This window comes from Taeniopygia guttata, chromosome 27, assembly GCF_048771995.1.
Source record: "Taeniopygia guttata chromosome 27, bTaeGut7.mat, whole genome shotgun sequence".
In the NCBI taxonomy this organism is placed as follows: Eukaryota; Metazoa; Chordata; class Aves; order Passeriformes; family Estrildidae; genus Taeniopygia; species Taeniopygia guttata.
In genome coordinates this window covers 3,725,110-3,745,136 of record NC_133052.1, presented here as the reverse complement: position 1 = coordinate 3,745,136, position 20,027 = coordinate 3,725,110, and the positions used below count along the sequence as shown (strand labels likewise).

Sequence of the window (20,027 nt, the reverse complement as noted above, 5' to 3'; positions counted from 1 at the left end):
CCTGGATGCAGGAGCAGCACTGCTGGACTGCCTCAGGCCCCCTGCAGGTGGGGAAGGATGAAGAACCATGCTGAGGACAGTGAGGAGGGACCATGGAGCTGGGTGAGTGTTGTCAAAGATCTTCACACTATAAAAACTTCCTTTTCGTTTCTTTAAGGAATTTTAAGGGATTTTGTACACTGGAGGAACAACTTCTCACCACTGTGCTATGAAGTCAGAGTACAGAAGCCTGAGATTTCAGTGAACAGCCTGGCCTTCAATCTCTTGCCATAAAATCCCAGAATGGTGTGGGTTGAAAGTGACCTGAAAGATGATCCAGTGCCACCACCTGGAGGGCATGGGCAGGGACACCTTCCACTATCCCAGGTTGCTCCAAGCCCCATCCAGCCTGGCCTTGGGCACTGGTAGGGATCCAGGGGCAGCCACAGCTTCTCTGGACACCCTGTGCCAGGGCCTCCCCACTCTCACAGGAAACAATTTATCCCAATATCCCACCTGACCCTGCCCTGTGGCAGTGGGAAACCCTTGTCCTGTTCCTCCATCCTTTGTCCAAAGTCCCTCTCCGGTTTTCTTGGAGCCCCTTTAGGCACTGGAAGGAGTTTCTAAGGTCTGCCTGAAGCCCTTTTCTCCTGAGCAGCCTGTTTGTGCTGGTTTGAGCTGGCCATGGCTCAGTGCCACATCTCTAAGGAGAGCGGGGATGGGTTTTGATGCAGGAAGCTGCAGAATCAGCTGCAGTCAGACCTGGTGAACATCTCAAGATGTTTCCCTTCTGTTCAACTGAGTCTGGTGGTTTTGGCTGGATTCCCAGCCCTCTTCAGCCTGGGGAATCACAGACCTGGATGTAAATAGAAGCGGCTTACAGTGAAGCTTTGCCGTAGGGCAATTCCTTCCCGGAGAGGAAACAAAGCTGTTGGATGCTGCTGAGGGACAGGGCAGCCCCACAACCCTTCATGCTGCCTCGGGCTCCTCCGCCCTCCTCTCCCAGGAAGAAAAACATCCTCAACAGGATTCTCAGGAACAGCTTTGGGAAAGATTTCCCCTTATGAGAAGCAAAGGTCTTGAGGACTCTGCTTCATCTTGGTAATTCGCAGGGCGTCTGGCTCTGCACACACTGACCTTAGAGGGAATGTTAATGTTTTCCCACTATAAATGTTCATGTATTTGTGCAACAGTCACATCACAGTCTTGGAAAGTCTCATTTTGGTCTTCATAAAACTTCCTGGAAAACTCCATAAAAGAAAACACTGTATCCACCTTAATTATAAAAAGTCTTGGAAGTGAATATTTAGTTCGTTTACAGTTTGACATCCTCCTCCTTGGCTCGAGACCACAACAGCAATGTGTGTGTGTTGGGCTGGAAATTTTGATGTGTTGTCTAATTTTCTTTATTACTTCCCTTTTTGAAAAAATAGAGAAGAGGGAAGGGCACAGTTACCCCCTCACAGACGGTTACTGCTGAGGCAGCCCACGGAGCCATTTACCAGCAGGGGAATTGTGGAAAGGAGGAAGAGGCCCTGCCTCATGAAATATAAAAAATACCAGAGGAAGCTGAGTAAGAAGAAATAATATAAATCACCAAAAGCAGAATTCATGTTTTTAAAGAGAGACCTGGCAGATGAGCAGTTAAAGCATCAGAGAACAACCTGATTAAATCCCAGAATTGTTTGGGGTGGAAGGGATCTTAAAGCCCATCCAGTGGGCTTTCCCACCTTCCACTATCCCAGGTTGCCCCAAGCCATGTCCAACATGGCCTTGGACACTTCCAGGGCTGGGGCAGCCACAGCTGCTCTGGGCTGGCTCAGCAGCCTCATCTCTCCCAGCCTGGCTCCAGAGCAGAGGAGCTCCAGCCCTCAGAGGATTTTTCAGAGAAATCTGTGTTTCTCTGTTTTGTCCTCATTTCCTTCTATCCCAGGCAGAAGCCATGTCCCAGAGATGTCTGTGCAAGCCTCGGGTGTGATCCAGAGCTGTGGTTTGAGGTGCCCAGACCCAACTGGGTGACCTAGTAGCTGATCTGCCATTGTGTGCCCAGCCTGGGCTGTGCTGCAGGGCCACACTCACTCCCACCAGCCCCTGAGCCTGGTCTGGGGGGATTTCAGCCATCAGAAGTGGGGAGATGCTGGAGCCTCCATGGCCCCTCCTTTGGGCACCACAGCAATGGGGATGGGGTGCCCTGGCTGAGCCAGGCTCTGATTTCTTGTGCCTGGATGTCAGCCATGTCCCTTTTGCTGTCCCCAGTGGCCTTTTGGCTCTGTGCCACACCTGGAGCTGGCACCTCCCACACTGACCTGCTCTGGGTCCCAGAGCAAACCCAGCCCCAACCCTGCCCCCATGTTTTTTGGGATCAGATAAGACTCAGTCCAGTACTAACAGCAAATCCTCTGAGGATCTGGACACCTGGCTGGTGTTCTGCCTGCTCTCCACAGCCCATTTTCAGTTCCTCACTGGCAGCACCCCAGAGGGAGGACACCACTCATCCCTCCTCACCCTTGGGACAAGAAGCAGCAGCTTTTACCAGCCTTTTCCTCCATTTTGCACAAAGCAGCTCCACTCCTTGTTTTCCAAAAGCTTTTAGGATCATGTACTACAAAGTCCCCAGCCAAAGCTGTAAATCACACAGCTGTGTCCTGCAGATGAAGACTTGGTTTGGGTTCAGATCTGAGTTTTGGAAAGGCCAACACCATCCTGAGCACAGGCAACAGGAATTATACAAGTCCACCCTTGAGAACAGCAAACTGTGAGAGCCCTGGTCCTCCTCCAGGGCTCCTAAAGGAGAGAAGTCTTTGTTGGTTGATTCTGGATCCACAGACTGATAAAAGCACCATGTTTGTGTTTAACCCTCCCATTTCCTTAGCCTGTCTGGGCTTCTGTCTTCTACTACAAACATAACTAAAAAAATAATAGAAGAAATGAACAACAACAACAAATAATCCTGAAAAGCCCTTTCAGGTCCAGCTGCTTGTGGGTTCATCCTCCTGCTTCTCCCAAAGCTGCCTTTTGCGGTGACAGATTAAAGCAGTTTTTTGAAGGGCATCCACATGGTGTGTGCAGCCTCAACAGGCACTTCCCCTCTGGGAATAAATCATCACTTTCAGTTTTTTAACCCAGGATTTTCATCCAGGTGTTTCCCATAGGTTGGAGGAGGAAGTTGAAATTATAATCAGAAGGTGCAAGTGCTAAAGAAACAACAAATATGGGCTTTTGTGGGGGTCTGGCACAGGGGCCCCTGCCTCTCCCTGGGTATGCCAGGGGCTGCCCATGCATAAGGAATTTCTGCTCCACTGACCCCATGGCAGCACATTTCCCTCTTCCCCCAAACTGGACTCCAGAAAATCTTTTGAGAGGTCACGCAATAAATCTTGTGCTTCAGATCCCTATTTAGTAACATTAAGGTTGCAAAAGCCCTCTGAGATCATCAGGTCCAATCCTTCTCCATGGCACTGCCAAGGCTGCAGCTGTCCATGTCCCCAAGTGCCACATCCACAGGGCTCCCAAATCCTCCCAAGGATGGGACCCCCCCACCGCCCTTGGAACAGGATGTTTCTGACACAAGAAATCACAACTCCAAACTCAGCAGGACTATCAGATAAAATAAAGGGGAGAGACATGGGTTGTGTGGGGAAGGAAAGACAAGATAAACAGGAAAAAATTACCAAATAAAGATACTGAAGAATAGATTCCAGAGGGCTGAGGGTCCACTGAGTCTGGTGAGGCAAAGTAAGAACAGAGAGACACCTGAGACACCACAGAACCCCAGCAGGGTTTGGGTTGGAAGGGCCTTTAAAGCCCACCCAGTCCCACCCCTGCCATGGGGAGGGACATCTGCCACCATCCCAGGTTACTCCAAACCCTGTCCAACCTGGCCTTGGACACTTCCAGGGCTGTGCTGGTCAATATTTTGCTTCTCTAGAGCCCAGTTGAGCTACAAGTTTTTGGGTAGGAAAAGGCCCATTGATAACACCAAATCTCCTGCCCTGGTGATCCGTCCCAGCATCTCCTCTGCTCCAGCTGCTTCCCCCAAGAGCTGGTGATGGCACCAGGCTCAGTTTCCCTTCCAGACAGTGATCCCACACACAATGACTGCAGGGGTTAAGAAGCCAGGCAGCCACACTGCACAAGAGCAGCTCCACATGTCACTCTCCCAGCAGCAGCTGGGGCTCCAAATACAGAAATAAAGAGAGAAAGAAGAGGACAACAGCTCCAGGCTGTCTGCAGGGACAAGACTGAATGAATGGTCTTCTTGGTTTTTCCTTACTGTAGCACAAGAGAAAACACCAACAGAATGATGAAGCTCCCAACCAGATGTATCAGAGGCTGTGGAACCCTCCCCTTCACCTCCCTGAGCATTTGGGACAGATCAAGCAGATTCCAGCCAGGAATGCTGGAGGTTAAAAAAGCCTTCAGCTTGTGCCAGCGTTACAAGGCCCAATCCCTGTGGAAGGATCCATCCCTTTCTCAGCCTCCTGCCCATATTCCTGGGAGGGCAAGGCTGCCCCAGTGCTGCCAGGAGCTGTTGGCACTTCATTGGGACTGAAAGCCCTCTGTGGGAAGGCAGGCAGCTGGGCACTGCCATGTTCCCTGTCCATGCCCATGGCAGGATTTGGAGCTGAAGGCAGGAAGCTGGAGAACCCAGAGACATCCCTGGGACTGCTATGTGCAGGGGCTCCATGGAGAGCCTAGAAACAAAATGGGTCATTCAGTGCCAGGTGCTGGCATGGCATCACCAGGAATGCTGCTGCCTCCAAGACTGGCATCCCCCCAGGGCTTAGAATAACACCCCCCTTTCCTCCTTCTGTTTTCTTGGCCAAATAGGGTGCAAAGATGCACCAAACAGCCCCCCCAGGGCAGCCTGGGCTGACAGAGCCAAGAGGCTGCCCTGTGAGTGTTTGAGGGGTGTGTGACCACCCCTGTCCTGCTCCCCTTCCTGGGGCACACAGGTTCCCAGCCCAACACCTGCTGCTCTCAGTGCTGGCAGTGCCAGCCCAGGGAGGAGACTCCATTAAACAATGCAAAAAAATACTTTATTTACCAAAACCACATTAAAATACTACAAAGACTGTCTCATGCTGCCTCATCTCGTGGCTCAAGATCCTGGAGGAGGCTTGTAGAGCTCACGCAGCAGCACCAGTTTCGTGGCCAGCAGAACTTCACGGTGGCCCAGGTGGTTCCTTCTGCCATAGCGGGACAGCCGGGAGGCCTCCAGAGCTACATCCCCGAGGAGCTGGGGACTGCCTAGCCAGGCCAGCATGGAAGCCACCAGGTAAGAATCCCCCGTGGAACATGTCTGTGGGGAGAGCAACCAGCAGCATCAGCACAGCAGGCACAGCCCAGCTTCAGTTTGGGGCCATGGAATCATTCAGGTTGGAAAAACCCATGAAGAGCAAATCCAAACATTCCCCCAGCCCCAAGGCCATCATTAATCCACCTCATCCACACATCTTTTAAACCCCTCCAGGGGTGGCAACACCATCCCTGAGCCCTGCTTAGCCACCACCCAGCCAGGGACACACAGATGAGCAGGTGGAACTCGGGGAGCAGGAGCCCAGCTGGGACTCACCCGGTTTAGGAGCTTGCAGATATAGGCTGAATAAGCCACTTTCTTCTTCTGCCTGTGGAGTTGGAGGCAGTGGAGGCTCTGCCAGGCACATCCCTCTGCTGCCCTCAGGGGCTCAGGGTGGGCAGAAGGACCGAGGGGGCTGTGGAGGGCAGGGGGTCCTGGCTCCATCGCTGCTGCCCACGCTCAGGTCTGGGGTCACACACACGTCCTGTGGCTGCAAAACCTCTGCCGAGAGAGCACCAAGCAGGGGCTGAACACACCTCTGCCCTCACCCTGTCCTTGCCAGGGCACTAATTAGCATCAGGCAAATTAGGCACTTACAATAACAGCAAAGCCATGCATCACATTGCATAAACAAAACAGAAACCACCCCCTCTGCAAAGCAGAACACACATAAGAAAAGCAAAGTACAAATAAGGCATTTCAGGAGATTTTTCTTCACAGCTCACCTCTGAGAGCTCCTCTAGTCTTGTTCTCCCCCAGGAGCAGAGAGGGAGCTGGGATGTGCTGCCTATAACCAGGGGGGATCATTGCCTGCAGCTGGGAGGGGAGGGGAGGGTGGGATGGAGGTGGAGACAAGGACAGGGACACAAACCTCACACCTGCACCCTGTCTCCTACACTCAAACCAGCCATTCTTGCCCAAAATTCTCTTAGGTGAGGCTGTATTTGTTCCCAGGTCCCCTGACAGCCCCATAGCCCTAATTAGTATCATTAATGAAATTAGCCCTTGCTGCTGGATCTGGGGGGACTTTTGTGTGGTTTATTTTACATTAATTTGAGGGGGTTCCAGGGTTTCACCAAGCATCAGGGTGAGCAGGGTCTGGGCGGTTCCTTTCCCGGGATCCCCATCGCCCATCCCGGAGCTCCGGTCCCTTTCCCGGGATCCCCATTGCCCATCCCGGAGCTCCGGTCCCTTTCCCGGGATCCCCATTGCCCATCCCGGAGCTCCGGTTCCTTTCCCGGGATCCCCATTTTCCCATCCCGAGCTCCGGTCCCTTTCCCGGGATCCCCATTGCCCATCCCGGAGCTCCGGTCCCTTTCCCGGGATCCCCATTGCCCATCCCGGAGCTCCGGTCCCTTTCCCGGGATCCCTTTGCCCATCCCGGAGCTCCGGTCCCGGTCCCTTTCCCGGGATCCCCATTGCCCATCCCGGAGCTCCGGTCCCTTTCCCGGGATCCCCATTGCCCATCCCGGAGCTCCGGTTCCTTTCCCGGGATCCCCATTTTCCCATCCCGAGCTCCGGTCCCTTTCCCGGGATCCCCATTGCCCATCCCGGAGCTCCGGTCCCTTTCCCGGGATCCCCATTGCCCATCCCGGAGCTCCGGTCCCTTTCCCGGGATCCCTTTGCCCATCCCGGAGCTCCGGTCCCGGTCCCTTTCCCGGGATCCCCATTGCCCATCCCGGAGCTCCGGTCCCTTTCCCGGGATCCCCATTGCCCATCCCGGAGCTCCGGTCCCTTTCCCGGGATCCCCATTGCCCATCCCGGAGCTCCGGTCCCTTTCCCGGGATCCCCATTGCCCATCCCGGAGCTCCGGTCCCTTTCCCGGGATCCCCATTGCCCATCCCGGAGCTCCGGTTCCTTTCCCGGGATCCCCATTGCCCATCCCGGAGCTCCGGTCCCGGTACCTTTCCCGGGATCCCCATTGCCCATCCCGGAGCTCCGGTTCCTTTCCCGGGATCCCCATTGCCCATCCCGGAGCTCCGGTCCCTTTCCCGGGATCCCCATTGCCCATCCCGGAGCTCCGGTTCCTTTCCCGGGATCCCCATTGCCCATCCCGGAGCTCCCATTCCCCTTTCCCGGGATCCCCATCGCCCATCCCGGAGCTCCGGTCCCTTTCCCGGGATCCCCATTGCCCATCCCGGAGCTCCGGTCCCTTTCCCGGGATCCCCATTGCCCATCCCGGAGCTCCGGTCCCGGTTCCTTTCCCGGGATCCCCATTGCCCATCCCGGAGCTCCGGTTCCTTTCCCGGGATCCCCATTGCCCATCCCGGAGCTCCGGTCCCTTTCCCGGGATCCCCATTGCCCATCCCGGAGCTCCGGTCCCTTTCCCAGGATCCCCATTGCCCATCCCGGAGCTCCAGTTCCTTTCCCGGGATCCCCATTGACCATCCCGGAGCTCCGGTCCCTTTCCCGGGATCCCCATTGCCCATCCCGGAGCTCCGGTCCCTTTCCCGGGATCCCCATCGCCCATCCCGGAGCTCCGGTTCCTTTCCCGGGATCCCCATTGCCCATCCCGGAGCTCCGGTTCCTTTCCCGGGATCCCCATTGCCCATCCCGGAGCTCCGGTCCCGGTTCCTTTCCCGGGATCTCCGCCTGCAGCGCGGAGCTCCGGCCGCCAGGGAGCGCTGCCGCCCCGGGAGCTCCGAGGCCGCTGCCGCCGCCAGGGGGCGCCGCGCGGAGCCGCCTCACGGCCCGGCCCCGCCCCGCCGCAGGTGACACCCCCGCCCGGGGAGCGGCGGGAGCGATCCCGTCACCGGTCCCGTCCCGCTCCTATCTCGGCCCCCATCCCGGTCCCGGCCGTCCCAGTGGCCGCCATGGCAGAGCAGGAGAGTTTGGAGTTCGGCAAAGCCGACTTCGTGCTGATGGATGCCGTCACCATGCCCGAGTTCATGGCGAACCTCCGGCTGCGGTGAGTGAGGGGCGGGCGGCGCGGCCCCACCGCCCCGGAGCTCGGCGGGTCTTCCCCTCACACACGGCGGGTCTTCCCCTCACACACGGCCCGCTTGGGATGGAGTGTGAGGGAGCCGAAACACTCCCGGAGCCTCCTCCGCCTGCTGCCCCTCCCTGACCGAGCAAACCGCACAAAGTGGGGATTTTTCTTTGAAATGGAAGAGCCGGGTAAGGATGAGGGTGCTCAGGGTGCGCCAAGCCCTGGGGGCTGCGGCGGCTCTCATTCCCCCTCTGGAAAATCTCCCTCCGGAGTCACCTGCCCCAGTGCCCATCTCCCTCACGGGACCATGGAGTGGTACAGGAGCGAAGGCACCTTAAGGACTTTACTTTTAAACGCTATGTTGTTCTTCCCCTGTACCACAGAAACACAGGGTGGGATGGGGTGGGAAGGGACCTCAAAGCCCATCCAGTGAAACCTTCCACTATCTCAGGTGGCTCCGAGCCCTGTCCAGCCTGACCTTGGACAATTCCAGGGATCCAGGGGCACCACGGCTGCTCTGGGCAGCCTGTCCCTCTCCCCCTGCGTTTCTCGCCTATGCTGACATTCTGCAAAGTTGCTTTGGGGAGAAAGAAAAAGAGCAATAAAAGTCACCAAGTCCAAGGTTGCTCCATCCCATGGGGGCATTGCAGCCACTTGCTGGTTTATACTTGCTGTGCTAACATTTCGTGATCTTTATGGTTTTATTTCCCTTGTAGACGTGGTGGGTGCTGGAAAGATCCACATTTTCCTGCCTGCTCTCAACCACAACTAAATCCTGGGCAGCATTGATAGAGGACAGCCGGGAGACCCTAAGTCTGTGGCTGCTTTTCACTTTCCATTATAAAACATTCATGGGATCTCCTCCTGATAAACTCTTATGCCCCTGCTTGTGCAAGGATTTGATAATTGCCGAAGAGAAGCTTTTGGGGTAAAGATGTGACTTACCGGCTTGTGTCCCTCCCCTCTTCTGCTCAGGTTTTCCTACCTGTTCCTGTCCTGCCACTTGTGTTCCGGTGGGTTTTGGAATCAACCAACATATTTTGTGCTCTTTTCCTTCTATATTTTGGATTTCTGTTTGGGCAGAGAGGGCATTTGTGTTTGAATATAAGAAAATCATAGTGAGAATGGTTAAGCTTTGAACATGATTTCAGATTTAAATGAATTTTGCAGTGCCTCTAAAAGTTTAAATTTGATTCTCATTTGTACACTCCATTACATTGTAATTGTATTAGAAAGGGCTTGCATGCAATATCTTTGTAATTAGAAGGAAGAATGTCACGGTTTGTTCTTGGGGGTTTTATTCTTTGGTTAATATGTACTAGAAATCTAAATGAAGTATTGGAAATGGATTTATAACTTAAAAAACAACGTGGCATGTTGGTTGCCTTTCAAAATCCATTGAGAGGTGCATTTCAGGGACAGACTTTGCTAATTTTGTATGAAGGCATGAGAAGAACCAGCCAGCAGTCCTGGATCCTTACAATAAATGTGCATCTTGTTTATTTTTTTCTCTGTGCTGTTGCTGATGGTGCCTGAGGATGTATCCAGGACATCCCTGCTGTGTGTGATATGCCTTGGAGGCCCCGTTTAACTGCAGTGCTTTGGTCCCAGGTACTCAAACCTGCCCAAACCCAGGCTTATCCTCTGACAACAGTTCAGACTCGAGTTCTTCTCACCCAGCCGTGAGCTCTGCCTGAGCTTTGAGGTCATCTGGTGTCTGTGCCCTGGGCAGAGCAAACTTTTGTCAAAAGCTGATTGATACTGTTAAACTTTCTAACCTTAGTGCTGTCATCCTCTGCCTCCAGACCTGTGTGCACTGGGACATTTGGGAAAGCTGATGTGGATTTCCCAAAAGTGTGGCCTTCCAGTGCTGCTGGTGCTTTCCAGCACTCAGGCAGCACCTGCTGCTCACATTTTACTGCTCTGGGGAGGGCAGTTGACTCTTGGTGCTGACAGGTCGGATGCTGTGTGAGACCCAGCTGGGACCTGCCAGGGGTTGGCTGTGTCACTGCGGCAGTGACAGTCCCCTGTGTGCTGAGCAGAGGGAAGGAGCTGCTGCTCCTTCCTCACGGAGTGTTCAGTTTACACTTGGATGGGCTCCACCCTGTTCCATAAATCCAGCTTTCTGCCAGAGCTATTTTTGTTCGGGGTCACTGGCTGACCCAAGACGGGCTGTGATGGATTTAGTTCCCAAGTGAGCCCAGATGTGGGTGGAATTGAAATCATACCAGTTTTGGTGCATGCAAGGATATTTCCCCAAGGATGTCTCTAGTGGGAAAAAGAGGAATGGTGAAGCTGCACTTTTCATTAGTGTAGTATTTGAATTCAGTGATGATGACACGGGCTGGATGAGTATGGGTGGATGCAGTGTGAATTTACTACCTCCTTTCCCAGCCCCAGTGCTCATGCCCAGTTATTTGTAAGTTTGAGTGGTGATTCAGCAGGGATATCACTGTGTCAATACCTTTTTGTGGCTGTTTCTTGCAGATACTTAATGAATGTTTCTTTGGACACTCAGCAGTCACTGCATGTTACATTTTATTGTAAATAAAATCATCATGCCCTCAAATTCCTTAGTCCTGAGTGTCTGGTTCATCCCAGTGTCTGGTTGTGATTCTTAGTCATCAGAATAATTTTTAAAAAAGAAACCCAAGACTATGGGAATGGTCTGTGTGGACTCAGTAGCTTTGTTTCTTTATGGTAACCTCCAAAATTATAACAGACGATTGTTTCTGGAATGCTCATAGATCGGAATTATTAAAACAGCTGTATTTGAGTGGTTTGTGTGTCAGTAATTGCCCATTATCTCTTCAGTGAGTGCCTGCTCCTCTCTGCACTGCTGCAGGAGTAACTGGCAATTCCAATCCCAGGACATCAGATTAATTGAAGGACTCCTTAAAATAGGGAATCTTTTTGTGTCTAGCAACTCTCAGGTCCTGCCACTGGCAGGCAGGTATTATCTGTGGTCAGGTATTACCTGCTGTGATGGGAGAATGCTCCAGACTTGCTAAAACTCTCTGTTTCACTGCTTTTGACTTAATGTGACCATGACTATTCTGTGGCAGGTGGACTGAGATGGTGCTTGTGGAAAGGGAGTGTTGGTCTGGCCAGAGCTGCTCAGCTTTTGCAGAAATTGTGGTGTAGATGAAACTGTTGAGTAAGAGAAGCAAGAAACTGCACCACCTCATTTTCTTCATGCTATAGTGGAAATCTCAAGTAGTAAAAGTTACCATTTTTAATTTAATTCCTTGTAAGGAAGCTTATTTTTCAGAATTATGAAATATCCTGGTTTATCAGATGATTTCTTGCATTGCAATGCAAAGACCACTCACTGTTCTGTATACCTTGCATTTGTCTTGACAAACAGATCAAACCTCAGAACATTAAAAATGGGATCTGTGGAATGCCAAGAGGGAGTTCTTGAATTATCTGTTGGGCAGCCTTGGTGATGCCTGTGGGAGTCACTGCAACAGTGAGTTGCTCATTTTTCATAAGCATTGTGCAAATCCCCCCGGGAACATGTTAGATCTGTGTCACTGTTATTAAAGAATTCAAGGATGTGTGAAAGGAAGACAGTGAGAGCACCTGGTGATATGTAATGATTGTAAAATGAATTTGGGGTTGTTTTCCTCTTCTTTTAAGTACTTCCAGCATGAAACCAGCTGTGGAAGGCTGTACTTGCTACTCAGATAGTTCTTGGTCATCCCAGGCCACCTGAGCCTGGAGTGGTACAAAGATCTATGGGTTAACAGTCCTTGCAGTTGTCTCCCTGTGCACATGGTGACTTCTGGCCTCTCAAAGCAGCATTTCATAACAACACAGTTCTGTGTTCACCTAAAAACACACAAAAGTGTTTTTCTGATGTTTCTCAACTAACTCACAAACCCCAGCATTTTCAGATTAAGGCAACAGGTCTAGATCTGTATTTATTGCAGGGCCATTTGAAACGTAGATAATATTTGCTATGATTATTAATAGTTTTGGCATCAAGAATCTATACTGAAAATCTGGTTCTCCTGAGAATGTGCTGAAAGTATTTGGTACTGAATGGAGTGTTTGCTCTGCAGGCAGGGTTGAGACATGGGCTGGAGTCCTAGAAGAAGGTTGGAGCAAACTGAATGGGGAATTGGGCTTTAAATGCTGCAGAGGAATATCTCAAAGGGGTTTTCTCGAGGTTGTTGTGTGGAGGTTGTACCTTTTGGGCCTCTGTCAAAAAATTCCCGTTGTTTTTCTGGACGATGTGGTGAGTTGAGGCCATTCTCTAGAATCCTAAAATCACAGAATAGTTTGGGTTGGAAGGGACCCTAAAGTTCATTTGGTTCCACCCCCATGTCCCTTCCACTGGAGCAGGTTCTTCGAGTCCCTGGCCTAGGATACTTCCAGGGAAGTACTTTAAGTTCTGAAAGGTCAAACTCCTGTTCTGCCATTCAGTGTCCCCTAGATCTGCAGTCTGGGTTGTTTTCCTTTCCTTTTTCAGGTCTGGAAAAGCAAGCACAAGTTCTGGGGTTGAACAAATGCTTCAGTTTGTCCCCATCTCCAGGAAATGGGGTCCCTGTGATCCATTAGGAACAATTCCTAGCCCAGCTGTGGGTCCTATTTGTTCTTGCTCAGTACCACACTCGTTCTGTTCTTCCCTTGATGAACCTCAGTTGCAGTTTTGGAGTGAAGGGTGCTGTCTGTATTACACTGATATTTTTACACTGACTTCCTTATCTTTTGAGCACCATCTTAAACATTCATATTTGGGGTTGAAATTGCGGTGGGAGAGGTTTGGTTTCCTATGAAGTAATAAACTGTATTTAATCCCAGAAGAGGAAATATTATGTGACTGCTTAGTTTCATTTGTGCTTTTGCTAATGAAATATTCATGCTTCATAAACAAGCTTTTCATGCCTTTAAGCCATTTTAATTTCCTCATTCTAAATAGTTATGAATATTTGAATTGTTGGTGTGGTGTTGGATTAAAGAGCTGCTGGGAAGAGGCTGCTTTCTGCCTGGAGAGGGGCACCTGCCTCTTGGTGCTGCAGGACACTCCTTCCTCTACTCAGGCCAGCAGCACTTGAGTCTCCTCAGCCCTTCTTGGCTTCCTCAGAGTTACTCAACCTGTAGAAGCTGTCTTGTGTCACAGATTGGAATGAATGGAATGAAAATTCCCCTTAGTCCATCAAAATTTGACTTAAGAGCTTGGCCTGGGGCCAGCCTGATCTTCAGAGGTGGAAAAGGCCATCGATCTCACTTAAAAAGCAAATCCCAAGCAGAGGAGTAGCAAAGGGAGAATCCAAGTCAGCTTCCCAGCTCCACAGGGACTCTTCAGCCCATGGACACCTGGAGCTGCTGCAGGTGTGCTCTGGGATTCCTGGCTGGAATTCCCATGGACCAGGCTTTGAATGAGGTGCTGTCCAGCCTGGGCTTTGTTTTGCCTCCATATGTGCTGAGTTTATCTGGTTTCACTGGGCTTTCCTGCCCTCCCTGCCTGATGAAAGCCTCCTTAGAAGGAAGTTTTACAGGAGTCTTTTTATAGCAGCTGGGTGGGGGAGTGTTTAATAATTTTAGCACCTGGGTGTTGAATAATATACGAGGTCAGATTTATGAATGAGATCAGTCTTTCAGCATGCCTTGTACTTCTAAACTCTGAGGCTGCTGATACTGTGCCCCAGACCTGCTGGTCCTGCCCCCAGCTGCCTCTGGTCCTTGCCAGAGCACAGGTAACAACATTTAGTGGTGGGAAGGAAACAGCAACATGGGGAGTGATATCCATGGCATGTGGCATCAGGTGTGAAACAAAAACCTGACAGAATCAGTGAAGTAACCAGAACTATGGGGGATTAGCTCAATAGAAAATGCTCTTTCTTGCATTTTTTAAAGTCTTTTTTCCTGCTGTTTACACAAGGTATATGTACAAAAATCAGCTGGTAATTTAGGAATTCCTCATCAGCTTTTTGGCTTTCATCCTTACTCTGCAATGATTTTGTAGATTCTGATGAAGTGCTGTGGGTCCTGAAGCTCCTCAGAGTTGCAGTGCATCTGTTTGGGATGCTGTCAGGTGGAATCCTGTTCTGGTTTTTGACTACTCCATGTTTGAGGCAGCTTGTGTAACCTGCATCATCTTAACTGAAGTGATTTGTCATCGCCCGCTGATTTTCACCAGCTGAAGGTTGACTCCAAGATCTGCTAACTTCCTACAGTAAATATTTGCTAATACTTCCAATGAGTTTCATGGCCTCCTTTAGTCAAGAGTCCTTTGCATTGACTTCTGTTCAAAAATCTGCCTCTCCAGGTGCTTTACTGGTCTAACACTCACCGGGCCCTTGCATTTCTTTGACTCTTTGCATTTCTTCTGGCTGAGCAGGCTTTGACACCACCTGAAGTGATATTTACTTGAATTCCTTTAAAGATGCAGATCTCACGAGGTATTTGGAGTTACATCATCTCTCACTGCATCCCTGGGTCACGATTACATCTTTTTATGGAATGAAGGAGTTCTGAGAGGGGGAGAAGGAAACAGATGTCTGCACATAGTTTTGCCTATAAGTGTGAAGTAGGGGAGTTGTGTGTCCCCTGGTGGCAAATGCTCATTTCCAGTTCTCTGAAGAAAATATGCAATTTGTAATTTACAATTTGTAAAGAAGATTAGTTTCTTTAAGGGATTTTTTTGGTGAGATGTGATGAGATCTCAGATCCTGATGCTGCTGTCACATGCTGATGTTCCTGTATTAGACCAGGTGTAAAAGTTGTGGTTTTCAAGTTCTGAAAGAACAGCCTGACTGTGAGGGTGTTCCATCTTTGGGAGTGAAAAAGAGACATTAGATAGATTTAACTTTTTTGAAAATCATTTTTCTTCAAATCTAAGCCATTAAACTGTTCCTGAGATAACCTCTGTCTTTGGCTAGGAATGAGGTTTTACTGGTCTCTGAGTAGCTGTGTGTGGCTGCAACACTCAGAGCAGTTCCTTTGGGTGGTGGTTTTAGATGGACAGCAGATACTCTCCTGTCAGGGCCCAGCTGAGGCAGGAGGAGGAGGAGATCTTGGAAAGATCTTTTAAATAAAATAGTTGTTACTGATAAGGCAGAGGACCCAACCCTTTCATCACTGATTGTCTTGCAGGGCTCAACTTCTCAGGCTCAGCAGCAGAACTGACTGCAGCATAACAAGCCTGCTCTTGCTCTGATTCTTGGTGGTAGTGGTATTTTCCATTCTGCCCCCAATAGTTTCTGAGCATTTTTCTGTGCATACTTCAAAATTTCTCCTTGAGTAGTGCTGGAATATTTGTTCATCAGTTCTGTCCTGTTCTGCTGAAGCATTTTGCAGCCCACATTTCCTGGCTGCTGGGATGCTGCTGACCTTCCCTTCTGGGTTTAAAATTGGCAGTGACCTGTCCTATGGCTGCCACTTGCCCAGCAACACTTCAGAGAACAGTTTCTGTGTGACTGTTGGACTCTCTGGTGTGACCAGACTCTCTGGTCTGATCCAGAGCTTTATTTCCAGAAAAATGTACCATTGGGTGAAAATACAGCATTAAACCAGTTCCGTGTCCCTGGGCAGCCACTTACCTGCCATGGTGTCATTTCTCAACCTTGGATGTTTTTTCCTCAACTCCAGCATGCCAGGCATTGACCCCCACTGTCCCTCCAAGAAGTGTTGTCCCACCTGACCTTCCTTTCTCCTGCTGACTTCCCATATTTCTGTAACTGCAGTACTCTCCTGGTCATCCTGGGTGACTCCTCTCTCCTTTTTCAGTACCCTCTGTGTGCAGCTGAGCACCTCTGCCCAGCTTTCCCCCTTGCTGTTTATGTCCTTTTAGCTCCCCAGTGTCATCTCTGATCTTGGGCTGATCTTCCCCGCCCTGCCCTGTCTGTCAGCTGGAATTTCCTGGGGCCAGAGCAAGTGAGCTCCTCTGGAGAGCAGTTCCCTTGTTCCACCTGCACTTTTGGACTCTGTCCTTTCTAGGCCTTTCTAGGTGTTGGTGCTCCCCTGTGGTGTGTCAGGCCCAAGCCTGAGCCATACACAGAGCCCAGTCTTGTCTAGAGTCACCTCACACTGATTTTTGTGCTTGTTCCTTCTCTTGTGCACTGACAAACCCCCTTTCCCACAGAGCTTGTTCAGGGTTATCTACAAAGATTGCTTTTGCTCTCAGTTCTATCTCCTTCACCTATCTCCTTGCCTCCCTCCTGTTCTACCTCAGAACACAGCTTATCTCCTCCCTGCGTTTATCAGTTTCTGTGGCAGGACTGATCTGTGCCATGTCTCTCTGAGAACTTTCTGACCAGCATCCCTGTGCTTTTCCTGCAGTTGCTCCTTTTGGCATGCAAGAAACACCGTAGAACTTCCAGCAAAGACGCTGCCTCCTCCTTCCATGTAATTTATGGAGCTCACACAAAGTGTGCCATGGCAGGAGGTTTGGAGTGCTGCAATCACTGATTATCGTGTTCATCTGCTCAAGTTGTTTCCTGGCTCCACGCTGGGTCCCAGCCTGTTGGAGCTCTTTTTCTCTTGGGTTTGGACAGAGCCTGCCCTGATGTTATCCTGCTTGAGGTTGTTCAGGTAGAAAATTATCTCATCAGAGTAGCTTGATATGTTCCTTTTTAAGGTTGATGTAACTTAACTTGGGAAGCCTGAAGGCTCATTACATCTTCCTGGGAAACAAAAACTGGAGATCTGTGTCAGGACTCTGCAATATGTGAGGTGTGATGTGCTGCTGGGGCTGGATGTGCTCTTTGGGGTGGTGGGCTTAACTCCATCTCCACACACAAAGGATTTTTGTCCTTGCCCCTGCATCTTTATTCATATCAAGCCAACTCAAACCATGTTTCACTGGAAGTTCTGGCAGCTTTGGAATAAATCCCTTTTTTCTGGGGCCCCTAACAAGAAGGTTTTTTGTCCCATTCTGATGGGAGTGGGTGTGCATGGCTACTCCTTAAATGAATTATGCTTTGAGGCACCAGGTGAAACTTTCAGGAAAGGTTCCCTTTCATTATCTGCCTCCCATTACAGCATCGGTGCCTTCATTGTTGCCCTGGGCTTTGTTTATGGTGCCCAGGACAAGCTCACAGCAGGGGAACTAAATGGAACTCCAGCACTTCACTGCAGCATCCTGCCCAGGGAGCTCAACAGCTGGGCAGGAATCAGAACCCATGTTTTAACAGCTACTATGAATAGCAAAGAAAACCAAACTGAAACAAAAATCCCCTTTCCCACTGTAGGAACTGTAGGCTTTCTTTGGGGAGAGCTCCTCCATGGCATTTGGAGGGGTAAAAAGTGCGGTGGCTGTGAAAGCCTTCACACCATGGCCATCAGGGCACAATGAAGCTTTCATTCTCCACATCACATCACATCACATCACTGAGATGTTTACACTAAAACTTTTGCTGTTATTCAGATTGCTACGCTGCAGCTAAATAGATTATTTTACAAGAATGAATGATAATGTAGATTTCACCTTCAAAAGAAAACTCCAGCTATGGTTCCTTGAATGCCTCCCCTCCCCTGCAGTGTTTATAAAGGAACTGGATATGGAGTTTATAAAGTTCCAAGGTGGGAAATGGTGCCTTCCACTGCTCCTTAATACCAGTTTCTTTGTGTGTTGTTGCTTCTTGATCCCGGTGTAAAGACCAGGGGAGCAAATGAAAACAGGCTCAAAGAGCTGTAAATACATTTTAGGCCCCAGAAGAATCCCAGAGTCTTCCAGAAAACTTGCTTAGAAAAATTGTTGCTCCTGCACCCTGCAGAGAATGTCCTCCCTTGTTTGCTTCTCAGACTGTCAGAAGGACACTGTGCTGCTTTTCCTTGTGCTTCCAGGGACAGCAGAACCCCCAGATTCTTTTAAAGCTGGATGTAAACACCTCCTTGGAACGGTAGCTGTTAAACTTTGTTGAAAAGTGCTTAGCAATGACAAAAAAATGTTATTTCCGAAAGGATCTCTGTAGCACTGAGGGTTTTCTTTTTCAAATGAAAGTCCAAATTTACCGCAAAAATGTCCCTGTAACCTCTTATAATTCAAAACATATTCCTTGCTGTTCAAAAGCACAGGCAAATTACCAGGGAGCCTTTCTAAAATAAGCCTGAGGTTGGATGTTTGACTTTGCGGACAGTGCTGCTTGATAATCAGCATTTCCTTTTTTGAGTTTGCCTGTGTCGCAGTCAGAAAGGAGCTTTGCTTTGTGTGGTTTCTGACCTGTTCCAGGTGAGGAGAACACGAACAATGCCTGTGCTGCAGTACTGGGATAGAAACAGGAGTATCCCTTTCTCTTATTTTCCTTTTAAGTGTAGCATTTATGTCTCCAGCAAAGCAAACAATGGAAATCTTGTCTTTGTTCTTGTTTTTTGGGCCATGCTGCATCCTGGCTTTCAAGGATGCAGACATTCCTGAGCTAGACCTCTCAGTGTCTGGCAGCTGGTCCTCTGACTCTGTGTTGGTTACAGAACTTAAACCCCTCTGAGGAAATGCCAGGGAAAAGCAGATCGTGTGAAGTGTAAAGCTTCTAAAGCTGATATGAAACCCTGAGAGCTGGGCTTGGTAGGAAACTGAAGGAAACCTAAACAATTTTGAAATTATTGGGAATATCTGGCTTAATTTTCCCAATCACTCGATAGAAAACATGTTTTCCATTAAGGGCTTACATTTTTGGAGACTTAAAAGGGGGGCTGTGTATTGTCAAAACAAGTCTTGTTTTTCAGCAAATATCTTGGCTGTCTGGTTTGATTTTTGGTGCTGTCCCTGCAGGCAGTGCCGGGGAGCTGGTGCCAGGCTGTCACCTGGAATGCTGGAATCATGGGTGCTGTGGGGTTTGTATCCCAGTGCTTGTGCCCTGAGGAGCAGTGCCAGGCTCCAGCTGGCTGGCAGGAGTGGGAAAGCCAGGAGGAGTGATGGGGGACACCCATCTCCTAAAAGATGCCACGTGTGTCATGTCCTGCCATGCAGGAAACCTCAAATCTTTCATAAACCTAAAGAATGCCTGATTGTTTCTGTCCTGCTTTTCTGCTGGGTTTCTGGATCTTGGATGCTCTCATGGAGGAGCCAAGGTGGCACCTGCTGCTTGCTTGGATGAGCCATTGGAACAGGAAGATGTTCACCATTCCCAGGGCTGCTCAGAGGGGATAATGTGGGTTTGGGGCTCTGCTCTCACACCACAGACTGTGAATGGCTTCAGGGCCAGCTCAGATGTGTTGCTACTGAATTTAGGGAGAAAACTTGTGTCAGTCTTGGTCTTCTCCCACGAGTTCTGTCCGTAACTGATTGGTAATTGGCTGCCCAGCTGCTTTCCTGAGAGGCAGTTTATCAAAGCTAGTCAGCACACTCAGTGCAGATGGACAGATCTTGTTCTAGTGGACAAACAAAAATATGTTGTGTTGCAAACTTTGTAGCTGAATCATGGAAATTGTAAAATTGGGACATAGTATTTCAAAATGTTCAACTCCATCTGATACATTTTAACCTTCTGCCTTTCCCATATTTGTCCTTGTACCTAGGAAGGAATAACAGAAGTTAAATGCAGTAAACTTGGTGAATTTTGAAGACATTCTGTGGCACCTTGACCAGATGAAAGGAATAATTTGCTAGAGTTACATTTATTAATGTGCACTTAAACCACAATAAATCACAGGAGGGCTAAGTGAACAGATTCTTACAGAAAGACTAGCTTGGTCAGTGTCAAGTTTATGTTGTACCAGGGGATGTGGGAAGCTCAAACAGTTAAGTAGTCATAGTCAGAAATCTGTATTAGGGTTTTTTATAAAACATCTTTGCTGCCTTGTTTGAAGGCTCCTCTTTACCTGCCACTGGTTATGTGACATAAATCTTGTGCTGGCTGTAATTCCCACAGC

General features: G+C 49.7%; 1 protein-coding gene and 2 long non-coding RNA genes across 4 annotated transcripts in view; 2 read left to right on the top strand and 1 right to left on the bottom strand.

The window, feature by feature from the left end:
- LOC140680741 (uncharacterized) lies at positions 1–5,061 on the top strand. Its single transcript, XR_012052130.1, has 2 exons — positions 1–102; positions 4,258–5,061. It is a non-coding gene; the product is annotated as an uncharacterized lncRNA (long non-coding RNA).
- LOC140680738 (uncharacterized) lies at positions 4,997–6,430 on the bottom strand. The gene is made up of 3 exons (XR_012052127.1): positions 6,004–6,430; positions 5,555–5,779; positions 4,997–5,281 (listed from the first exon to the last, which is right to left on the bottom strand). It is a non-coding gene; the product is annotated as an uncharacterized lncRNA (long non-coding RNA).
- Positions 6,431–8,018: 1,588 nt separating this feature from the next.
- The window catches only part of MYO1D (myosin ID), a 141,697-nt gene continuing 129,688 nt past the window's right edge, over positions 8,019–20,027 (top strand). The window contains exon 1 of one of the 2 annotated variants that reach the window (XM_072919201.1): positions 8,019–8,186. In XM_072919201.1, coding sequence (XP_072775302.1) covers positions 8,092–8,186 — 95 coding nt within the window. In that variant the 5' untranslated portion in view covers positions 8,019–8,091. The remainder of the gene's footprint in view (positions 8,187–20,027) is intronic. The other variant, XM_030255914.4, reaches the window with a different exon arrangement.